This window comes from Gigantopelta aegis, unplaced genomic scaffold (genome assembly GCF_016097555.1).
Source record: "Gigantopelta aegis isolate Gae_Host unplaced genomic scaffold, Gae_host_genome ctg1752_pilon_pilon, whole genome shotgun sequence".
Taxonomy (NCBI): domain Eukaryota; kingdom Metazoa; phylum Mollusca; class Gastropoda; order Neomphalida; family Peltospiridae; genus Gigantopelta; species Gigantopelta aegis.
The window spans coordinates 11568-35524 of record NW_024532785.1 but is presented as its reverse complement, the minus strand read 5'-3'; the positions used below and the strand labels follow the sequence as shown (position 1 = coordinate 35524).

General features: G+C 34.1%; 1 protein-coding gene, 1 non-coding gene and 1 pseudogene across 2 annotated transcripts; 1 reads left to right on the top strand and 2 right to left on the bottom strand.

The window, feature by feature from the left end:
• The first annotated feature begins 2619 nt into the window (after window positions 1-2619).
• Window positions 2620-7174, top strand: LOC121391122 (annotated as a pseudogene).
• Window positions 7175-11505: 4331 nt separating this feature from the next.
• On the bottom strand, window positions 11506-13414 carry LOC121391119 (ubiquitin carboxyl-terminal hydrolase isozyme L3-like). Its single transcript, XM_041522856.1, is given in 10 exon segments — window positions 11506-11592; window positions 11869-11940; window positions 12260-12342; window positions 12402-12480; window positions 12482-12508; window positions 12905-12955; window positions 13020-13100; window positions 13102-13161; window positions 13223-13234; window positions 13370-13414. Coding segments are annotated over 10 exon segments (597 nt in total).
• On the bottom strand, window positions 12106-12193 carry Trnay-gua. Its single transcript is given in 2 exon segments — window positions 12106-12143; window positions 12157-12193. It is a non-coding gene; the product is annotated as a tRNA-Tyr (tRNA).
• Window positions 13415-23957: the final 10543 nt, after the last annotated feature.

Here is a 23957-nt window from a genome sequence, read left to right as displayed (position 1 = left end):
ATCATTACTATCCTTCTGTTTCCTTTAACAATCAAAACATATTATATAATATTATTATATAATACATAATTAATATTATATAATACATATAATACACAATTAATATTATATAATACATAATATCATGTAATACATAATTAATATTATATAATACATAATTAATATTATATAATACACAACTATTTGTGATATACTTTTAATAAGAGTGGACTAACTTTTGTCTTACAAAACTGTTCATATAATTGTTCCTTTGATTGTTTTACATCAGCTAACATGTTCTGAACATGTTCTAACTTGCCTTCATATTCTCTACATCTTGTGTATAATCAGTAACTTGTTTATGTAAATAATTCTTGTCTTGTTTTAAGAGAGAAATTGAATGTTGAGCTGATGTTAACTAAGAGAAAAAATTTCATTAAAATACTCAAAAGAAAACACCTTATTAAATATTCATAGCAAAACATAATATTAAATATTCATTTTATAAGCTCCACCACACAATCATAATGAAGTGCACATCACTGCACTTTGAATGTGGGTGTGTCGACATTAAAAAGACTGCCACACCCCTTTATTACCTCTGATTGCAATTTATCTTTGCCTTCAGTACTCATCTTCTCATTCATTTCTTTCTCCATAAGAACTCGTCTCAAAGTTTCTAACTCCCTCTCAAAAGTATCTCTCTCACTGGAAGATCCAAATTAATACATTATTTAATAACTTATTATTAACCCTTACTGTTTTTATTGTGTTGTAATGTTCACTCTTAAAATTGTTGCCTTTAATTTCTAAATTTAGTCTAGTTTTCTCCTCTGACAATTGATTACTAATAGTTTCAAGTTGAGTCATGTCACTCTTTTGATTTTCTAGTTTCTAAGAAAGAAAACGAGGTAAACCACATATAAACTGTTGTTACCTTATAAGGAACAATCAAATCAAAACATTTTAAAAGAATGCTTACAAAAGTAATACAAACCACATTAGGTGTATATTGTATGTACTAGCTAGTACAATGAACTAAACAGCTGTAAGTGGTAAGTATAGAAATATTCCTTTTTTATAATTTGATGTGTCATAACTACTTTCTCAATGCATAAAATTAGTGACCTCAGATAATGAAATGTATAAAAATTAAAAAGATAAATCCAAAAATTTCATTAATAATTTCATCTATTATAAATTTCAGTAATTTAATATCTATACTGCAATATATTACTAACTTTATTGATATCAGCAAGTTCTTTCTCCTTTGCATTGACCTGCAAACTAAGTCTCTCTACCTCTCCTTTTAACCACACCCCTTCATTAATAAAAGGTCGTGCAACTTCATACAAACGTATCTGTTTACAAATGACATCATTCTAATTAATGCACACATACACTTAGGACCAATTACTTGAACTAGTTCAGTATAGGCGAGTGTAGTTACATCACGTTTTATAAGATCTTCATAAACAATTTCTGTTGGTAGTGTCTGTTGAAGAGCTATCTCTAGTCGATCTCTTATCATCTCTTCATCTTCGACAACTGAAGGAGGTGACTGAGTATATAAAATCTCTCGTGATTTCAGAGCTTCATCAAGTTGTCTTTTTAGATCTTGTTTTTCTTCCTATGTACACAAAAATTGGAAGTATATGGGTATGTATATGTACTTGTAATAAGGGTATATATATGTACTTATAATAAGGGTATATATATGTACTTGTAATAAGGGTATGTCTATGAATTTGTAATAAGGGTATGTATATGTACTTGTAATAAGGGTTACATATGAATATAAATGTAATAATGGCAAACTTACATATAGAAGAGTATGTACATACGCTATTTACTAATGGACGATATGTATATGTACTCATAATAAGGATACATGTAATAGTGGTCGATGTACTCACTTCATATACATGTGTAAGTGCCTTAAGTCTTTGTTGAAGAAGTTTTCTCTCTCACACTGGACCTCTGACAGAGTCTCTCGAAGTTCCCTCTAACTGATGGGCGTGGTCAGACTTTACTGTCTCCATGATAATGTTTTTTTGTGCGACAATTCTAACTTTAAAAGTTGTATTGTGTGCTGAAGTTGCCATTTTTCTAACTCTTGTCTTGTAGCATTTAAACGAGACGAACTTGTTGTGTCTGCTGCGGTTGAAAGGGACAAAGATGTACCTTGGTCACCTGCCAATGTGCTCTCCAACTCGGAATCTGTTTGGCCAGCCATTTTCCCCTCAGCTTTTAATATTTAAAATTCCCGCGTGAGTAGACACGTGACTGGTATGCGAATATTAACCAATCAAATTATAGAGCATTATGATATCACAGTTCCCACAAAAGAAAGGAGTAAAAGATACTCAGAAGATGGCCAGAGTGAAGAAGTTCCATCTACTACAGCTGTAAATTATCAGTGACCATCTGTATATGACTAGATACGGCGCGAAGAGATTCTAACTCGATCCATTTTATTTACGGGAAAAGAGACGCATTAGTTATTTTAAAATACTATCAATTTAAGAACTTCTAGTAAAACACTCCAGAACGTCTTCTGCAAGAGAAAAAAGCAGTGGAGTCAAAATGTCTATCCTAAGACCTATAATCTATTCCAGTGCCTCTAATGCTTTAAACCCTATGACTCCAGATACCTCAAGTAAAATTTTCGACTTAGCACATTTCCCAGCTCTTGAGAAGATTGACTCAGGTAAGTGAACTACCTTCTGAGTCAACCATCATTGTTCTGTTTCTATTGGTAGCTATGTTAGCAGAAATAGCTCACCGCGAGTATCAAAGAGGTAACTATGATTTATCAGAAAGACTGTGTATGGAGTTATGGCGACGTGAACCAGACAATACAGGATGTCTCCTTTTATTATCGTCAATTCACTTTCAATGTCGAGACTAGAAAAGTGAGTTATTTTTGAAATGATAACTATCTATTCATTCATTAATCCATCTATATCCTAGTCGTATATCTTGATACACCTATACATCCATTAACACTGACATGCATCCATTTTCCATTGATTTAACCTTTTTCTAAAAAAATGTTGTTAATCCATCAGTTATACTTGTGTATGTCCATTTATTCAACCATGTATCCATTTATTTAACCATGTATCCATTTATCCAAATATCCATCTATTCATTTTTTTATTTATCCATTTAGATCAGCTCATTTTAGTGCTTTAGCTATCAAAAAGAACCCACTATTAGCGGAGGCCTATTCCAATCTTGGGAATGTCTACAAGGAGAGAGGACAAACTAACTCAGGCCTTACAACATTATCGTCATGCTGTCCGTCTAAAACCAGACTTTGTTGATGGGTATATCAATCTTGCAGCTGCTCTGGTTGCCAATGGAGACCTGTTAGAAGCTGTAGAAGCATACAATACAGCATTACAAATTAATCCAGTGAGTCAACTTGTAACAATGTTCTTTATATGTGAGTTCAAGGTTTGTGTGTTGTTTGGTTAATCACTAATAAAGGAAAACTGTATCCATTCCTTCACAGTCCTGTTCTTCTAAGTTCACTCTCAATCTGATCTTTATTGTGTCAGTTCTTTGTTTACTAGCTAGTAGTAAGAGTCATAGAGCTGACCTACTCTCTGTATGATTTACTAAATATTATAGTATAGGCCTTCTAATGGACCTTTTGAACTTTATACTAAACTTTAATAATTAGAATAATGTACAGCTGTTTGATTCACTTTAGTGGGAGAGGGAGACCCTAGTAGTTACTATAGGGAATATTTGTCCATACTATTACTATTCTCTCTCTCTCTCTCTCTCTCTCTCTCTCTCTCTCCATTCACTTACTTAGGATTTATATGGTGTTAGAAGTGATCTGGTAACTTGTATAAAGCATTAGGTCGTCTGGAAGATGCTAAAGTAAAGAACACAACTCATATGATATAAACTAATCTTTTTTCTTCTCTAGTCATGTTATATGAAAGCAATAGAAACACAACCAACATTTGCTGTAGCATGGAGTAATTTAGTTTGTGTCTACAACAGCCAAGGAGAAATTTGGCTAGCCATACATCACTTTGAAAAGGTCAGACTTAACTTTGAACTTTCATTAAGCTGAGGACATTATCAATCATTACATGTTTAGGCTGTTCACTAGACCCAGCATTTCAAGATGCTTATATTAATCTTGGTAATGTACTTAAAGAGGCAAGAATATTTGATAGAGCAGTAGCTGCTTATCTTCGTGCACTAGTCTCAGTCCAAATCATGCAATTGTACATGGGAATCTGGCTTGTGTGTACTATGAGCAAGGTTAGGTAATGGTTGGTGGGATAAATGGATGGATGAGGGATAAATGGATGGATGAATGGATAAATGGATGGATGATGGATAGATGGATGGATGGATGAATGGATGGATGGATGGATAGACATATTAATTGTTTAACTGTATTAGCTGCTAATAACTGTCACAGTACAAGTGGCCAAGTTACCCTCAATATAATTCCTATGATGTCATATTTATATCATTTTCACTTTGTTATTGAACAGTTAGTTTAGGGGAAGCATGCCTTCATCACTTTGTGTAAGATTTCCATGCAACCCCTTGAGACCATTGCTATGTAAACAATGTCACATTGACCACTAAAGAAGAATATTAGTGTCAGTTGAGAATACATCAAGTTGCTAATATTACAAATAATATATGGATTACATTACATCCAGCTGCACTTAGTGGCCACCTTCCTTTAACCTCTATTATCTACTATTCATTAATCCATTACAAGTCCCATTCATCTATTACCATTATTAGTAAAAGTTTTTCCTGTTACCCATTCATATAATTACTTTTCCTTTTGTCACCCATATTGTCATAGTAAATTGATCCACCCCATACTCCTGCTGTGTATATGTATTCTAAATTCCCTTGAAAATGCTAAAAACATTGTTATTCCTTTACTACATGTAATGATGCATTCTCTCTTTTATTAGTTTAATTGAGTTGGCCATTGATACATACAAAAGGGCTATTGAACTACAGCCACACTTTCCTGATGCGTATTGTAATCTAGCTAATGCTTTAAAGGAACAGGGCAAGGTAATTATCATTATGTCATAATGATGTCGCAATGATGTCATCATAATGTACATATATTGTATGTACTGTGAAGCATTTTGTATCGGGGACTATTTTGATTAACCTTAATATGGAGGTGTATATGGACAATGTTAAATGATATTATCATGTCACTATAACAAGTGCCCTTGATATAGATATTGTCAAGTGACAGGCTTCATGATGTTTTTATTGGTACATCTCCCCTATGTTTCCATAGATACATATAGCCCATGTTACCATAAATAAATGGACCTTATGTTTCCATAGTTTACATGTACCTTATGTTATTATAGATACATGTACCCTACACTACATGTATCCAATACATAATACCTATATTATATAGATACATATACCTTATGTTACCATAGATCCATATACCTTATGGTTACCATAGATACATATACCTTATGTTACCATAGATACATATCCTATTTACCATAGATACATTATTTAATTGTTGTTGTTTGATTATTTCAGGTGTCTGAAGCAGAGGAGTGTTATAATATTGCACTAAAGATGAACCCAAGTCATGCTGACTCTCTTAATAATTTAGCTAACATCAAGAGAGAACAAGGTCTGATTGATGAAGCTATAACATTGTATAAGAAAGCATTAGAAGTAAGTTATTTATCAAAGGGATGGATGGATATATTAGGTATTCCTTTTAATAATAAAATATATACAATTATCTTTGTGTATTAATAGACATTATTAATATAACATTTATAGGAAGACTTCAAACTGAAGTCTTTAATATTAATAATATTTCTATTTGGACCTGTACACACTATAGATTATGCCAGAATTTGCAGCTGCCCATTCTAATCTAGCTAGCATTCTACAAATGCAGGGTAAACTAAGGACGCAAACTTCTCCATTACAAGGAAGCCATAAGAATTCATCCAAACGCTTTCGCTGATGCTATAGTAATATGGGAACACACCCTCAAAGAGATGCAAGATTTCAAGGCGCTCTCCATGCTACTCTCGTGCTATCAAATCAATCCAGCTTTTTGCCGATGCTCACAGCAACTTAGCTTCTATTCACAAAGATCAGGACTATTCCGGAGGCTATCTCGTCATACCAGATGGCCTTGAAAACTAAACCGGATTTTCCGGATGCTTTTTGTAACCTAGCTCATTGTCTTCAGATAGTATGTGATTGTGACAGACTATGACAGCCTGCATGAAAAAAATCGTACAAATTGTAGCTGACCACTGCAAGAATCGTCTTCCCTCTGTTCATCCTCATCATAGCATGCTCTATCCTCTATCTCACATTCATCGAAAAGGTATTGCTACACGCCGACATGCAACACTCTGCATTGATAAGGTTTCTACTCTACATAAAGCACCTATCAGTATCCAAGAGATTTGTCAGCCAGCGGAGGAGGTTAAGAATTGGGTACATCTCGTCTGATTTTTGTAATCATCCCACGTCTCATTTGATGCAGAGTGTTGCCTGGATTTCATATAAGTCCAAATATGAGGGGTGTGGTGGTTAAATATGTTGTAGTATGTATGGTATGGTTTTAAATGTTTCAGATATATCTGTTATTCTTTGTCACCTGATGATAACACAAGCTTTAGAAAGAAAATTACTCAAGAAACTGAACACTTATTGATCTATCAAAGGTATGCCCATTGACTCACATACCCCATTCATTAATCAATCAATTAATTAATTAATTCCTCAATTTTTATCTTTCTCATTTATCTCCTCAAGTTTTTAATTTATTTAATTTTTCATAGATTCCTGATAATGGTGCTGCCGCTAACAGGATCAATGGCTGATGGCATCCTGTTCCTCGTTAACATGAATGGTTACACCTAAAGGAGCTAGAAATGAAATCTTTGCATTAAAACCAGCGCCAATACATAGTAAATAGTATAATTTGTTATTCTAATTAATGCACATATTTTTACAGGTTTTATGTGGTTGGGGATATCCTGGTACTAGTGGTGCATCCTATATGGATTATATCGTCACTGATAGAGTCACCTCCCCAATGAACCTTGCAGATCACTACTCTGAGAAGCTTGCCTACATGCCAAGAACTTTTTTTGTCGGAGACCATCGCTATGTTCCCCAATAAGCTCTTCCCGTCTTCTCTTCAAAGGACAAGGGACAACAGATCCTGCTCCTCTCCAAGCTATCGATTCTCAGTCCGGAGTGACCTCAATAACGGAGTCATACAAAAACCGGTTCATCCGGTTGTTAGTCAATCTCACCATCAATCTCAGTTACCTCTCAACACCAGCTAGCTCTCCAACAACAAAAACCTGCTACTACAACAACAACAAGCGACGATATTAGCACTTCAGCAACAACCTCATAATCAAGCGGCTCTTCAACAACTTCACAAACTCAACAAGCTCTGCAGAAAATAACAAGCATTTAAATCATGTCACTCAGCAAGTTAACACTTCTCTCTCCCTCAATCTGATGGTCCATTATTAAATCCCACAGACTTACCACTTACAACACGAGCACAATATGGTTTTACCAGAAAATGCTGTAGTTTACTGCAATTTTAACCAATTGTATAAAATTGACCCTGCTACCCTTGAAAACCTGGGGTCAATATCCTAAAACGAGTACCTAATAGTGTTATCTGGTTGCTACGGTTTCCAGCTGTTGGTGAAAATAATGTTTTGGCAACTGGACAGAACTTGGTCTTTCACAGGTCGAATAATTTTCTCTCCAGTTGCTCCAAAAGAGGAACATGTACGTCGAGGACGTCTAGCTGATTTGTGTTTGGGATACGCCCCTTTGTAATGGACACACAACTGGTATGGATGTGTTGTGGGCGTGGACTCCATGTTGACGTTACCGTTTGGAGACTTTAGCATCTCGTGTTGCTGCCTCTCACTTTATGCGTTAGGTTTTCCAGAGTTGGTGGCATCCTTCTCGTCAGGAATATGAGACATAGCTGTTACTTTGGGTAACAACCCAGCTCAGTAAGTACATTTAGTAGCAGCTAGCTATTCTAGGTTCTACAGTAAGTACTAATATTTACTAGTCTAGAGCTTACTAATAGTAGCTATCTTAGGTCACTGTGGTAAGTACTGATGTTTACTAGTCTAGAGCTTACTATGGTAGCTATCCTAGTTCACTGGTAAGTACTGACGTTTACTAGTATAGAGCTTACTAATGGTAGCTATCTTAGTCACTGTGGTAAGTACTGATGTTTTACTAGTCTAGAGCTTACTAATGGTAGCTATCCTATAGTCACTGTGGTAGTTACTGATGTTTAACTAGTCTAGAGCTTACTAATGTATCTATCCTAAGTCACTGTGGTAGGTACTGATGTTTACTAGTCTAGAGCTTACTAATGGTAGCTATCCTAAGTCACTGTGGTAGGTACTGATGTTAACTAGTCTAGAGCTTAATGGTAGCTATCCTAGGTAACTTTCGTAAGTACTGCAGTAAGTATCTTTTTTTTCTTTAGACTCAAAAATCTTAAAGGTCGTGTTCAGAATCTAGGATGAGTTCAGCATTATTTGACACTAGACAATACACACAAAACTTAGAGACATTATTTGGGAAAATCTGGGATCGTCATGAAAAGGGTCTTCCACCAGATCATATTGATAACTACAATTTTTTAATGAAAAGACTTTCTACTACAAGAAAGAACTGCTAATTTGGCAATTTGTTGTAAACCATCTCTTTTGTTCCTTTCCTCTGAAAAAACTTTTAACTTCTTTTTATTTTCTCTTTATCTTTGTATAGTAAACATTTCTGTGTCAGACCACGTCCCTTTGTTGTCTGATTAAACAACTGTTAGGAGTCCATTTCAAAACCAATTTTGAATGTATGTATGTATTGTTGTTTTATTAATTATTGGAATATTCCAACAGACAAGATGGTTAGTTGTTTTAGCTCAGACCAATTGACTATTGCCTAAAAAATAAACCAGGAGGTCATCATTGTTGATTTTATTAACAATGACTAGTAAGTAACAAGATTGCTCTTTAGGATCTAAAGACCAGATTGAAGAATAACTGAAGAGATTAGAATTGATCTGTCATAACAATTTTTGTCTTACTGAAAATTTGTCCTAGATAAAATCACTTATTTTTATTTCATGGGATAAAAATTATCAAACATTTTTTTGTAAATATCAGAAAATTTTATCCTACCAACAAAAAATTATCCTATGACAAAACATGTTGACAATTATTTATCCATGGATCAAGATAATGTTGAGTTTTGCACGTGAGAATTATTTTATTCCACTAGATTGATCGATTGTCATGAATATATAATATATCCATTGCTGTGGAAAGCATCCATTATTAATATTAAGTTATTAATTTTTTGGGACACACCTATTTCTGCCCGCCGTGTTTGAAAATGGAAGCAAGTAACAGTGCTATATGTTTCTGTGCTTTCTGTCAAGCCATTCTCTGGTTACTACACGTCTTGTCCAGTATGTAAGAGCAAGGTAAAAGAAGACATATCCTTTGGACAAGAAGTCGAAACAAAAAGGTAAGAGATATTATAGTTACCAATTTCTCCCTTTTATTTTCTTTCATACAATAATAGTTACTGGTGCCTTAAATGCAGTCATTCCATTTTCTAATGTTACCCTACACATATTGTTTGGCTCTCTCTATCACTGACGGCAAAACTTGTTCAAATACCATAAGTTTTGGCAACTCCCTTAATACCTTATTAGGTGCTACAGCTGCTGAGTTGCACCAGTGAGTCATGTGACTTGTAACGTAGTTTGCTATGGTAATCTCATCACGGTATTTACTTAGGTTTCTAATGGAGCATGTTGCTATGAGCACACTGATAATCTTTCATCAAATTCAACAAATAATTTTGCTAGCAAAATCCACGAAGTCCTGGAAGAAGTATTCGTTGGAAGACATTTTAAATTTATTTTTCAAAACTTTGGCCAACCCTAAAACAAGTGGACATAATGGATCTGAACTTTCATGCTCTGTTGTTTGTTTCAAATATAAAACCTCTTCTAAGTCACACCCCTTCAATTAACATAATTGTATTGTTACGTCAAAAACTTGCTCATGGAATGTTGAAAAAATATTGAGAGGTTTGATCAAAAAAACTCTTACTCTACACAGACAACTCCATTTATAATGACTTGTTATCAAATAGCTTGTATTGTGATAATTCTTATACTGAACAATCATTAGTACAATTAGATTTCTCTTTAAGTACCCATCAAATTTAATTCCTTGTGCATCGGACACTGAAGATATTATGGTGAATGATGATGTCATTACAACATCATTTGAAAAGGATCAATGTTTAGATGATGTCAGCTTTATACCATCTACTCAGTTTTTTGGTGTGATTTTTTTTCAACCTGACTCACCTATATCACCATCACATGGCTCATTAGATAATAGACAAGATCAGGATCAAAAAGAACTAGACATTGTTACTATGGCAACCCATAAAGATGGTATGTCACATGACCTGGGATATAATGAAGAGAGTATTTGATCCTGAGATTGAAATATGCCTAGCGATTGAACTAGAGAAAGATTGGATAGCAGTCAAAATCAGTTAGTTCATCAGCTGTGTTACCTGGATCACAGGTCTGGCCTGGTTTATCAATTGGTCAAGTTCTCAATTCAACAACCTCTATTACGTATACCAGCAGCTGTACACCTCTTAATTGTAATACTATTGATAGTGGGTGTGGGACATCTTGTTCTGTAGATCCTTCTACTTCTATTTCACCTGATCTCTTTGCTCCTACTCCACAATCTCATCCATCATCCTCTACTCCTATATCACATTCCTTCTCTGGTCCAGATATTTTTAAAATCTAGTATATGTTCAAGAGACAAGAGAACTGTTGATGAAACAGCGATTGTACAGATCACACGTGGTCAAAGACACTTGTCGACAACATCTCATAAAAACGTTTTTAACAAGGCTTTTGAACCTTGTGATAAAATGAGATTTAAATGGACCTCATCAACTCCAGTGTTTTTCCACGGCAACAGTCACTAAACGTAAACTTAAGCTCCTAAAACAAACCATTAAACCTCACAATATGATGAATCTTGTTCAGTCACTTTGTCAAACTAGTTTATCCAGTTTTAGTCAGGTAAATACTCCACCAAGTTTGTCGTAACTCTTGCTCAAAAACTGTTTTTTTTTTTTTTTTCCATTTACAATACAATACAAACACCACAGCTTTCCCAAGGACAAAATGATTTCCTAACTATATGGAGTCACCTGATCTGATTTAAATGTTTAGGGGTGTGTAGAATTGTGTTAAGGGTGTATTCAGCACTGTGCATTAGTGCTTTGTCACACTTGTGTTAATAATCTGAGCACAATCAGCTGCAATTTTTGAAATTTGAAATTAAAAATAACATTTTTTGCACTAAATACTTATAATCTTTTTTTCTGTTTATTTCTCTTGGAATAAAAATTTCACTGAGCAGCTGCTAATGCAACAATTGTAAAATGAATTTCGTCAGGATCTCTGATCATAAACTTTTGACACACATTAGCAGCATCCTACATATAAAAAACAATAAATACCATGCAAAAGATTACATCATCAACAACTCTTTGTACTGTATATGTTAAACTTATCTAAACTTTAAATATAGTAACATGGAACATGTGTTACTATTTATAGTAACAACATGCTTAAATGCAGAAGTAGCCAAACAGGGTTAAAATTTATTAGCTTACTGTTAAGAAATGTCAGGTGTTTGTTGGACCATGATTAATAGGAATGCTTTCCTTCCATCTACAAGAAAGATATTAGGTATTATTGTGATGATAAACCTTACCAAGTTCATATAAATATCCATCTTGATAAACTATGGCAACAAAATGAAGGTTTGTGTGGTCCTCTCTCTTGTGGTGGCTAAATACAATTTCGTCAGTAATATTACAGTTGATTTTTCCTGCATTCACTTACAGCAGTGTCTCCTTCTTGAGCACTTGATTCGTGAGCTTCAGATATTTCCTACAAATAAAAAGGAAGTCTTTCAATCAAGAGGAGAAAAATAAAAAAAAACATCCACCGAACCGGATTCGAAAACCAGTGACCTAAGGATGTCAGCAGTACCACTACAGTCCTCCGCTCTACCAACTGAGCTATCGGTGGATTACAAGTAACGTTCTTTCCACTCTGGTTTTAATGCAGACTGCAGTTCATTGCCAAGCACTTTACCTCATCCTGTTCCAAAAATCTTCCTCTTTCCTCAGGTGACATTGCTTTTGTCTTCTCAAAGAAATTCTTCAAATAGCCATCCTCTTTGTTGTAAGGAAACGTGTCATAACCAGTATATATCAGACATAATGATAATACTTACTAACAGATAATGTTGACATGTTGTTACATAATGTGTGTAACAGACCTACAGTACCACAAGCATTACCAACATATTGCTTTCATATAGTAGACATTTGGACTGACAGTCTGGAAGGGAGTGTAAGGACAAATATATTATTATTATTACCAGGTGGCACTGAGAAGATGAGATAAAAATATAACAATACAAATTGATTGTATTATGGAGAACCAATGACTACAAACTCTGAATTTGAATGCAACCAACAAATGTTTAACTTTAGATTATGAAGATGTGACTCTTAGTAAATATGGGTGTTCCTTATTATAAGGAACACCCATATTTACTAAGAGTCACATATACTATAATTCATACCAGCTGTATTAATGATAATATATAATGTACACATTGTTGTTGCTTAGTTACTTCTTTAGAGTTAGTTTAAGGCTCTCCAGTGTCAACAATATACAATAAAAAGTCAACTACTTCACAAAGGAAATAGTTCTCTATCTTTGTGTTATTACCTGTCCTTCTTTTTTAATTTTTTCTTCTTCCTCTTCTCTATGTGTTTCATACTGCACAAAAGAGAAAGAGGTTGAACAAAATATTTTTAAAATATAGCATACAGAATCACTCCACAAGATACTTACTTTGGTCGGTGACTGGAAATAACATTACCACTGCAGTACAAGGTTGAGGGACCATTGCTAAAAGATCAGGGATCCAGTCCGTAAACATCACAGAACTGGAATGAGTCTTCTACACCAAGACCCTTAATGTACTGAAATGTATATGTAGATATAAACACCCTTTAAATAGTTATGTCATCTTTTGTCATTTACCTTGTTCATGACCTATAGAATTATATATTGAGCAGTTAACAACAGTCTAATTTCATTCCTAGACTCCTGAATTGAGGGAGTCTTGGAATGAGACCAATAAATGTAACAATGTTGTATGGGCTGCAGTTGATTGTGATAAGTACTAACTTCTGGGTTAGCTTCCAGTGGCAGCCATCTTGGTTTCTCAGCCATCACAAACTAATTTAGAATTGCTTTGTGCTTTCTTGAAGAAAAAATGATCATGCACACACCCTTTGCTGGCACTACCAGTAGTGTGTGGCTTAGTATGCATGCTCCACCTAGTCCACATGGCAAGAAGGCAGATCTTTAGAGGAATTTTGTACTGGTCTAAAAATGGAGAAGGAAATTGAGAGGTCCAGTAATGTCTCAGAGTAACACACTCGCTATTGAGCAGCATATGATGTAGGAAAGAATGGAGTACTACTCCTCTTCAAACCAGAAGAGACTGATGAACTTTGAAGAGTATCGTAAACTTAAGAAGTCACTCAAATGGAAAGCAAGGTTTTTCAGGGATACCATGGCTCTTGTAGCAATGGGCATATCCTCTGCTGCTAATATCCATTTCAATCCTAATATGTTTGATGCTGCACCTGAAGAAATACAGCCAATTTTGTGGAGTGGGTGTTTGTGTTTATTGTACTGCTTAGGAACCCCAGTTTTTATTTTTCAAATAGAGGTATGGACCCTATTGCATTTGCTGCCATTTGTGGTGTAGTGAGTGGAATTGTTGGATTTACAGTGGGTGGAGCTTTCTTTAATTCAGTTTGGCGATTGATATTAAGGAACAAAGCGAAAGCAATTGATGAGGTAAATCATCCCTGTAATTTAATGTTTTAATTTACTTTATTGAAATTAATGAACTCTGACATTAGTGGAAGCCCTATTTCTAGACTAGCATTGTACACTGGGTTACCACTCATTAAATAAATTCATGACTCAATAACTTTTCATGACAAAAATGATAATATTGTGTAATTTCCAAGCTAGTCATGCACTATCTTGACCTTTGACCTTGAAAAACTGACTGTGCAAATCTATTCATCGAATGACCTCTGCCAAAACAGTCATTGTATTTCTTTACTTGAATAACAGCTGTTTGTTTTCATTAAAAACATCACTATAACAGCATGTGTTAGTATCATTTCACAAAGGAAGGAAATGGTAATACCCAAATGTCTACATATTTACTACACAGGAAAAAAGCTATGATTTAATTTGAATGCACTAATGTCTACATGCTCTCATATTATCTACAAGCAAAACTATTTCATATTTGTTATATTCTTTTGATCTCACACTCAACAGAGAGATGAAGACTTTCTTGCTAGACTTCAGAAACCATCGTTATTTCTGGGTTTGATCAAAGCAAGTATGAAGATGATTATTACGCAGAGAAGGTTATTACATTGAGGGATTATAGACAATGGATACGTCACAACAGAGAAAGAAAGAAACAATGAAGAGACTAGAATCACAAGACAAAGGAACAAAGGAGACATCCCTATCTTGAGTTATTGTTTTGAAAAATTTCAAAATCATCATTACTAGCTGGTCATATGTAATAAGTACATTGTTATATATAACGTAATAAAGTGTTTTTGGTTTGAGTCTTGTGCATGTGGTATAGGTTTGAGTCTCTTTTAAGTCACTGTCTGGTGTGTCTACTACTTCCATTAATAACCTAATAATTGAAGTTAGTGGATGTTAATGTTGTATAGTGTTCATACTTTAATTGCTCGCTCTGAACCAAGATGAAGAAGTAACTGTAGTCCATTTAACCACGTCTTAAAGTCCTCTGATGATAAAGCAATCACATCTAGTATTCTGTAAAACACCAAAAATTAAATGAACATTAGTGATTACCACAACTACCTACCATTAATAAGGTACTCACTTGTTGTTAGTAATATGGTAAAAGCAAATTTTGTGCTTTGCAATAGGATCAAAATCTTTCTTTTAAGTATTGATGTACTAGCTGATGAACGTACTCCAACTAAGAAATCTATAATGGAAGAACAAACAGATGACTCGTGTGAAATGAGTCATACTTGTTTTACAAACCTGATTTTGTGTCTTTATTGTTGATATAACGAGCTTCAATTGTTTTGGCCCAGTGTATCTTTAATAAATAGAGATAGTATTTAAGAGCAGCTGTGTTGTATGTTAAAGTAATACCTTCATTGTTGTTGGATCTACCCAAAGAAACGAGGGTGCAAAGGTCCTTTCCCATCAGAAGTAAACTTGTTCATCCAAGCACCAGTACATACAGTCTTTAAAGAGAAAGAGTATATGTCATTTATAGTAAAACATTCAGTGCACTTTCTTAGTCTCATACTAATACTTCCATTTCCTTACACTCTTAGTCTCATACTAATACTTCCATGTTGAGGACTCACTTTCATTTGTAGTATATGCTCTTCAGTAAGTTGCTCACTAAGCACTTCATGGCTAAGAACCTGTCCTTCCTGTAAAGACAAGACAAATAATACTTTCTCTTCATTCCATTCATACCTGCTGCAGTAGAGTTCTCACTCCAATGGCAGTCCCTTCTCCAAACATCATAACATTTTCATAATTAGTAGTCTCCCTGAGCGGCCAAAATATTTGCTTTACAGTTATACAAGCCATTTACAAATATTGTTTAGTGCTTGTAAGCAATGGCACCAACTACACACTACTTGACGTAGCCACTACAATGTCCAGATAAGGACTGGATCTATTCTACTATAGTTAGTCTAAAGTCTATAGTGTTACTACTTGTTGTGGGTGAGTAAGTATGCTGTCTCCACATACTACAACTTACAAACTAGTACATAACTCAATTAATGAAGCAAGCAATAATTTGATGTGTGTGGTTTGTATAGGGATTTATATGCTATTAACAAGTTGTGTTAGCAGTTTGTTTATTCCTAAGAGATTTAGTGTTGTATCTTATGTTTACTTGCCTTGTCTGTTCTTTTTGAGTAAGTAACAGAGCACATAATGTAGTCCTTTCTCAATAGCATAGTCCAAGGCAGTGTAATCATATATATCACGAATAGTAGTGTTAGCTATATGTATTGGGACAAAGTGAATGGATTGATAGATTTGATAGATAGATTGAGAGATAGATAAATGGATGGATGGATAGTCATATAGATGGATAGATGTAATCCTGAGTACCTCCAGCTGCGATTAAAGCTCGAAGTACATCAGGTTTCTCACAAACTGTTGCCCAATGAAGAGGAGTACGACTAAATTATAACAAAAAATAAATGTGAACACTCTATACATAATATTGTCACTAATACCCATTATGATCTACATGATATTGTCACTAATACCCATTATGATCTACATGATATTGTCACTAATACCCATTATGATCTACATAATATTGTCACTAATACCCATTATGATCTACATGATATTGATATTGTCACTAATACCCATTATGATCTACATGATATTGTCACTAATACCCATTATGATCTACATGATATTTTCACTAATACCCATTATGATCTACATGATGTTTTCACTAATCCCCATTATGATCTACATAATATTGTCACTAATACCATTATGATCTACATGATATTGATATTGTCACTAATACCCATTATGATCTACATGATATTTTCACTATACCCATTATGATCTACATGATATTTTCACTAATACCCATTATGATCTACATATATTGTCACTAATACCCCATTATGATCTACATAATATTGGTCACTAATACCCATTATGATCTACATCTATTGTCACTAATACCCATTATGATCTACATATATTGCACTAATACCCATATGATCTACATAATATTTTCACTAATACCCATTATGATCTACATGATATTGTCACTATACCCATTATGATACTACATGATATGGTCACTAATACCCATTATGATCTTGATCATTGACACTTAGGGTCGAACTGCTTTAACTATTTCAACACCTTTAGCATATCCCTATGATAATATAAGAACTAACCATATCATTATGATAATGACTTACAGCTTGTGCTATATGATGCATCACTGTTTTCCCTCTTAAATCTTGATACTCTGATGACTCTGTAGTCAAAAGAACCTACAAGTAGATAAACTTACTAGTGGTCATATTACATAATGGTACATTAGGCAGTGGTTGTATAATATAACAGTATATGGGTAGTGGTCATATGGGTATAACAGTACATTAGGTAGTGGTCATATGATGTAATGGTACATTAACTAGTGGTCGTATGATGTAATGGCGGCACATTACCTAAGTGGTCATATGGTATAATAGTGTATTGATTATGGTCATACTATATATAGTACATTAACTAGTGGTAATAGGGTATACTGGTACATTAGGTGTCGTCATACTATATAATAGTACATTAACTAGTGGTTGTATGATGAATGGGTACATTACCTAGTGGTCATATGGTATAATGGTACATTAACTAGTGGGTCATATGGTATAATGGTACATTAACTAGTGGTCATATGGTATAATGGTACATTACCTAGTGGTCATATGGTACAATGGTACATTACCTAGTGGTCATATGGTATAATGGTATATTAGCTAGTGTCATATGGTACAATGATATTTAAACTAGTGGTCATTTGGTCATAATGGTATATTAGCTAGTGGTCATATGGTATAATGGTATGTTAACTAGTGGTCATATGTATAATGGTATATTACCTAGTGGTCATATGGTATAATGGTATGTTAACTAGTGGTCATATGGTATAATGGTATATTCCTAGTGGTCATATGGTATAATGGTATTTACCTAGTGGTCATATGGTATAATGGTATATTAACTAGTGGTCATATGGTGTAATTTTCAGTACCTGAAGTGTTTTTGTATCTGGTGTTGTTTCACAGACCAATGTATAGCTCTCATACCATCACAGTCAACTAATTTATGATCTAACAATATATCCCAATAAAAAATCAATGATCTACAGATTATATACCAGCTCCTTTCTCTTTTAATGCTTCAATGTTATCAGCTTGACCATGAAAAGCAGCCCACATTAAAGGAGTCATGTTATTCCCATCAGCAATATTGGGAGTCAGTCCAGGAACCTATACTAATGTAACACAAGCTCTATTCATAATGGTTGATAGCTAACTTTATCCAAAAGGAGATGAATGCATTTTGGATTGCGATTATGGGTAGCCCAGTGCAAGGGGACACGTCCTTCATTATCCTGAATTAATATAAGTCTAATTGATCTACCTTTTATTTTAACATACTCGTTTCATTCCATCAGCTCCTAAGCTCAACAACAGTGCTACCATTAGCAAATTGCCAGAATAAGCTGCTTCATGTAAACAGGTACTCTCGTCTGAAACAGGAAAGAAATAATTTCAGTGTGTCTATACTAATAATTAGAGTATTACCTGTACTTTTCTAAATTATATTAGCACCAGCATCAGCAAGAATATGAACACAGTCTGGATGATCAAAATGAACAGCATGCATCAAAGCAGTCCTTCCTTCACCGTCCTTCACATCTACTCCCTCCCTTTGACAAAATTTATCACTGCCAAGAACCCTTTCTACAGGGTCCTGAATTATTGGCAGTTGTGAGAGAATCTCTGCTAGTTTCCTCTTGTCTCCCTTTGCAGCTGCATAATGTATAGGGTGCATATTAGAACTTCCTGCATCAATTAAAATTCCTCTAGTTGTTTGGGGTTGATGTGCTCCTTGGACTGATACCAGTTGAACACTGCCATTGTCTATATGTTTGTTGACTCCTCTGTAAAGAGTTGGATTGTTAGTAACTTCTCATCATCTCTAAGAGACTCATAAAGAGAGTCATCAAGAGAATGGCCAGCTGTTTTTGAAGGACATTGATGACATCTGTTTTAAATTGTGTTCTTTGTTGAGGGAGAACTATAGTCTAGTTCCTGCACATAACGAGGTTCAAAGTCCTCTCCTCTTGGAGGAAGAGGGGGAGGAGAATCTGAGGGACTTTGTTGAGGCTGACGTGATTTTGATTTTTTGACCCTACTATAGTAGGGTCATTATCATCTGATTCACTTTGTGAAGGAGAGGGATCTTGTTGTAATTTAATGGCTTCACTCTAACAGGAGTAGATTCTAAATCTAAAATAAAATGAAACAAAATATTGACTCATCTGTCCCCATCCATCTATCTAATCTGTCCATCCATCTATCTAATCTGTCCATCCATCCATCTGTCTGTTCTTCTGTTCATCTATTCATCCATTCTTACTTACTTTCACCATGTATTTCTATAGTACCAATAACTCCTCCATTAGTATTAGTGATCAATCCATCTCTCTTGTTATGTGAAGGTGCACTACCTGGACGTCCATTCTGTTTCTCTCTCCTCATTTTAAATCAGTTTTTGTTTGGTATTCCCTTTGTTTGTCAGTAGAAATGACTCACTAGCAGATTGCAGGGGTGTACCCATGAAAGTAACATCCTGAACTTTTTTGACTTTAATTGGCGTAACTTTGTTGTGACGTCTCCATGGTGACATTGATTGCCACGATGGACCACTTACTTTAATACGAGTTGTACCTGTTCCATTGTCACCATTTTCTTCACAGTCTATAAAATCAGTGAAATCATTACTCCTTTCTCTCTTAGAAATTTTAAATGCTACATTAGGGATGTACTTACCTAGATCAATATGATAGGTAGGTGATGTAGAACGTTTGTATATCATCTGACCATACTTCAGGAGGAGGAACAGCTGGTTTTGAGACAGTCGGCTCAACTAAATTTTTTGTTTGTTGTGATGGATGTATAACTCCCTGAATAGATAAATAGAGGGGAATAAATTGATACATAATACTATAAAATGGATGAACAGTAAGTATAACATACCACTTTAGCTTGCCATGAACTACGAAATGCATTAACTGTCGTTGTTGTCTTCTTTTTGGTCAGGGAATACATTAGCTGACATTGTTTTGTCGTGAACGAGAGGGTACCATCCCAGAGGGAGAGGAAATAACTCATCATCATTAGGATCTATTCGAACAGCCTTGCAAATGGGGTGGGGCTGCTTTCCCGCGCAGAATGTTTTTTAAAATAAAACTATTAAAAAAATTTATTAGTTATGTACTAAACGCCTTCCAAAAATAAGTGAATGTAAAGTGCTCATTTATATGAAAGACCCTTATGAACTCTCACTAAAATATTGGGAATTAAAGGGAAATGAGTTTTTCTTAAACCACGTTTTTGGTCTGAGGAGCTCACCAAAGCAGTGAGTTCCATCATGTTATATACCTTTTTTCATAGATTGTACAGACTATGTATTATCAAGAGCATAAAAGACGTCTGTATAATCTGTGCTACAGTAGATATTACGATATTACGATAAGCTACTACAGATAGTGATGTAACTAATGAGCCCACAAAACCTTTTCTCAGCTCACGTGTACCCCGTTTAGCTCCATGCACCCAGTCCAAGGTGGAGTAGACGAACTCTACTTTTAACTTTGGATTCACGAACTATGAACTATGATTAACAGAAACAGTGAGCTTCAAATTTCGTTTTTTATTGGTATAGAATGGTAAGACATATGATTTTTGAAGAACACTTGTTTAATTTATGTATTCATACAGAAAATAGACTTAAATCTATCAATAAACACTTGTGTTTGCTGTTGATGAGTAAACAGTTTTTTTGCAACAAATTTAATATCTAGAAAACGAGATGACTGTACCTGTATCCCGTTGGAACAGGATTTTATACTCGTTGTCTCTCTCTAGTAAAGTTTTATTTATGTAACTGAATCCTGTTTGACATCTGTCAAACCATTTTATTAAATGAATCTTATTCTTCTGTAAATGTCTGTTCTTTTTTATATTAGATGGAGCAAGGCAAAGGGATTTGGTTTAAACGAGTGAGTGGGGTTTTTGGAACTTCTCTAGTTTATGTTGTTAGTAGCAAACTAATTAGGTTTTTTAGAATGTAAACATAATCACTGTATACTTCATATTACCTTCAATTTACCCTTAATGATATTCTAATAGTTCTAACTTAATTATCCATTACTTTTGCTCTATAATATATCTGATTAGTGATGTAATGAAGTATGTATAGACTAGAACAATAAACTTTATTACATAAATCCTTGTCTGTCTACTTTTAATTACTTTCTATATACTTTTTCGATACGTTTCTATAGCCTACTAAAGGAATTGATGTCATGATTAATCTGGTGTATCATTTAATATTTATCACTCTCCTCCATTGTATTACTGCGTATGAAACAATATGAGAATACAAAGTTTTAGAGGTAAGTATGAATGAATGGACCAGATAGATGGATTGAAGATAAAAGAACAAATGGATAAAGAATTAAGATATTATGAGATAGTATAATTTTATAGGAACTAAGATTTGAGGACTATTCTTGTAATCGTATACACTCTTCAGTAAGTTGTTGGACTATTTACATCTCAATTGGTAGTCCAAGGTTGGGCGACTACTGAAACTGATCTATTTTCAAGTAGGACTAGAGAACACCAAGTAAGAAGTAGAAATTTACTTATAATATCTAAACATTGTTCTTTTAGAAGAACTGAGGCCAATATGTATTAGAGTCATGCAAGGGAAGAGTCCGTGGTACAAATGTTTGGAACATCTTTACCCTTTAGATGTAAGTACAAACTATTTATATCCCCAAGTTGTTTTAAATTAATTGATGCTACCAAGTGTTGCACTTGGGGGAGCTTACTAGGGAGGGGGCCATTATTAAAGATAATATTATACAGTACCATATATGTACTCTGCTAGGATCATGTTTATTATTGATGTCCCTCTTTAGGTCCAATGTCCTTATCTGGCTATAGTCAGTATTTCCATTAATTTTCAATTTTTGTTATAATGTACTTTTTGTGTCAGTCCTGTTAAAGGGGGGGGAAATAGATGTCAAGATTGAATCTGGTATATCTTTAATATTTATACTCTCCTCCATTGGTATTACTGGTATGAAACAATATGAGAATAAAGTTTAGAGGTAAGTATGAATTAATGAACAGATGAATGTAACATAGACACTATTATGTAAGTAGTTACATAATATTACTATTTATTACGTTAAAATCAGTTACTATAAATCTATAGAGATCAAAGTAGTATAAATATAATTAATAAAATATGAGTTTATTATAACGTCCCACACCAATTATGAACAGATGATAGCTAGTACATTACTACCAGATATATAAGATATGATATCTATTATTTATAGGCGCTGAGATTTGAAGATTCTTATGTAATCATAAAGGTTCCGGTGAACTGTAAGCTTGTTACCGCTCCAAGCTAGAGGAACACTGTGGTGGAGTCAATGAAACTGGTCTATTTTTTTTTCTGTAGTACTAGAGAAACAATGGGTGGAGTCAGTGAAACTGTCTCCTATTTTCTGGTAGTACTAGAGGAACAATGACTGTGGATCAGTGAAACTGGTCTATTTTCTGGTATACTAAGAGAAACAATGGGTGGGAAATCAGTGAAACTGGTCTATTTTCTACTAGTAGTACTAGAGGAACAATGGGTGAGAGTCCGTGAAACTGTCTATTTAATCTGGTAGACTAGAGAACACATGGATGGAATCAGTGAAACTGTCGATTTCTGGTAGTACTAGAAACCATGGTGGAGGTCAGGTGAACTGGTCTACTTTCTGGTAATACTAGAGAAACAATGGGTGGGCTAGTGGAACTGGTCTATTTTTGTGGCAGTACTAGAGGAACAAGTAATGAAAGGCATCATAGTCACGTCGTTTGTATATATATTACACTACTTGTGTAATATATGAAAAGTAAAGAGAGACTTAACTAAGTAATACCTGACCTAATCATTATTATATTAATTTCTTATTATTTTATTATATTCCTCCATATATAATTATTAACATTAACTGATAACATACATTACAGGAATAAAGTTAATTTACTATTCCTATAAATACTATATCATAGAAGTAATCTAATAATTGTTTATATGACATTATTGGTATTAGTAATAGAACTGATAAGTTTAAATACTGACTCCCCTGAAGTGTTATATAAGTTCAGTATGATTGTATTAATTAGATATTAAAATGCCATCGTTAACTATCAATTCTCTAATCTACAATGTTTTAGTTAAGTCCCAACTATTTACTGGAACACTAACAATTTTAACAATTATAATTTTCCCCTTTTGTATTAGGTGGAATGGGATGGACACAAGAGTTAGGAGTAGGAATGAATGGAACACAGCTAATTTGACATTGGGATGGGACTAGGTGGTGTTCTAGGAACATGTCAAAAAACCTTTTCTGTAAGTTAATCATCTGATTTTTAAGGTATTTAGATATTAACTATAATATTCATTATTATTGTCAAATCATTTTATTTCTACAATGACTAGATTTCTGTATTATAACAACTTATAATGTACTTAGTTTCTATAGCCTACTAAAGGAAATGATGGGTCATGATTAAATCTGGTATATCATTTAATATTTATACTCTCCTCCATTGTATTACTGGTATGAACCAATATGAGAATAAAAGTTTAGAGGTAATTATTGAATGAAATGGACAGATAGACAAGTAGACATTATAGATAGATATTATGAATTGACATAATATATAGAATAACACTGAATATAATAAGAGAACAATTACTATCTTATATTGTATATTAAATGTATTATGTGTGTGATTTGTAGGAATTGAGATTTGAG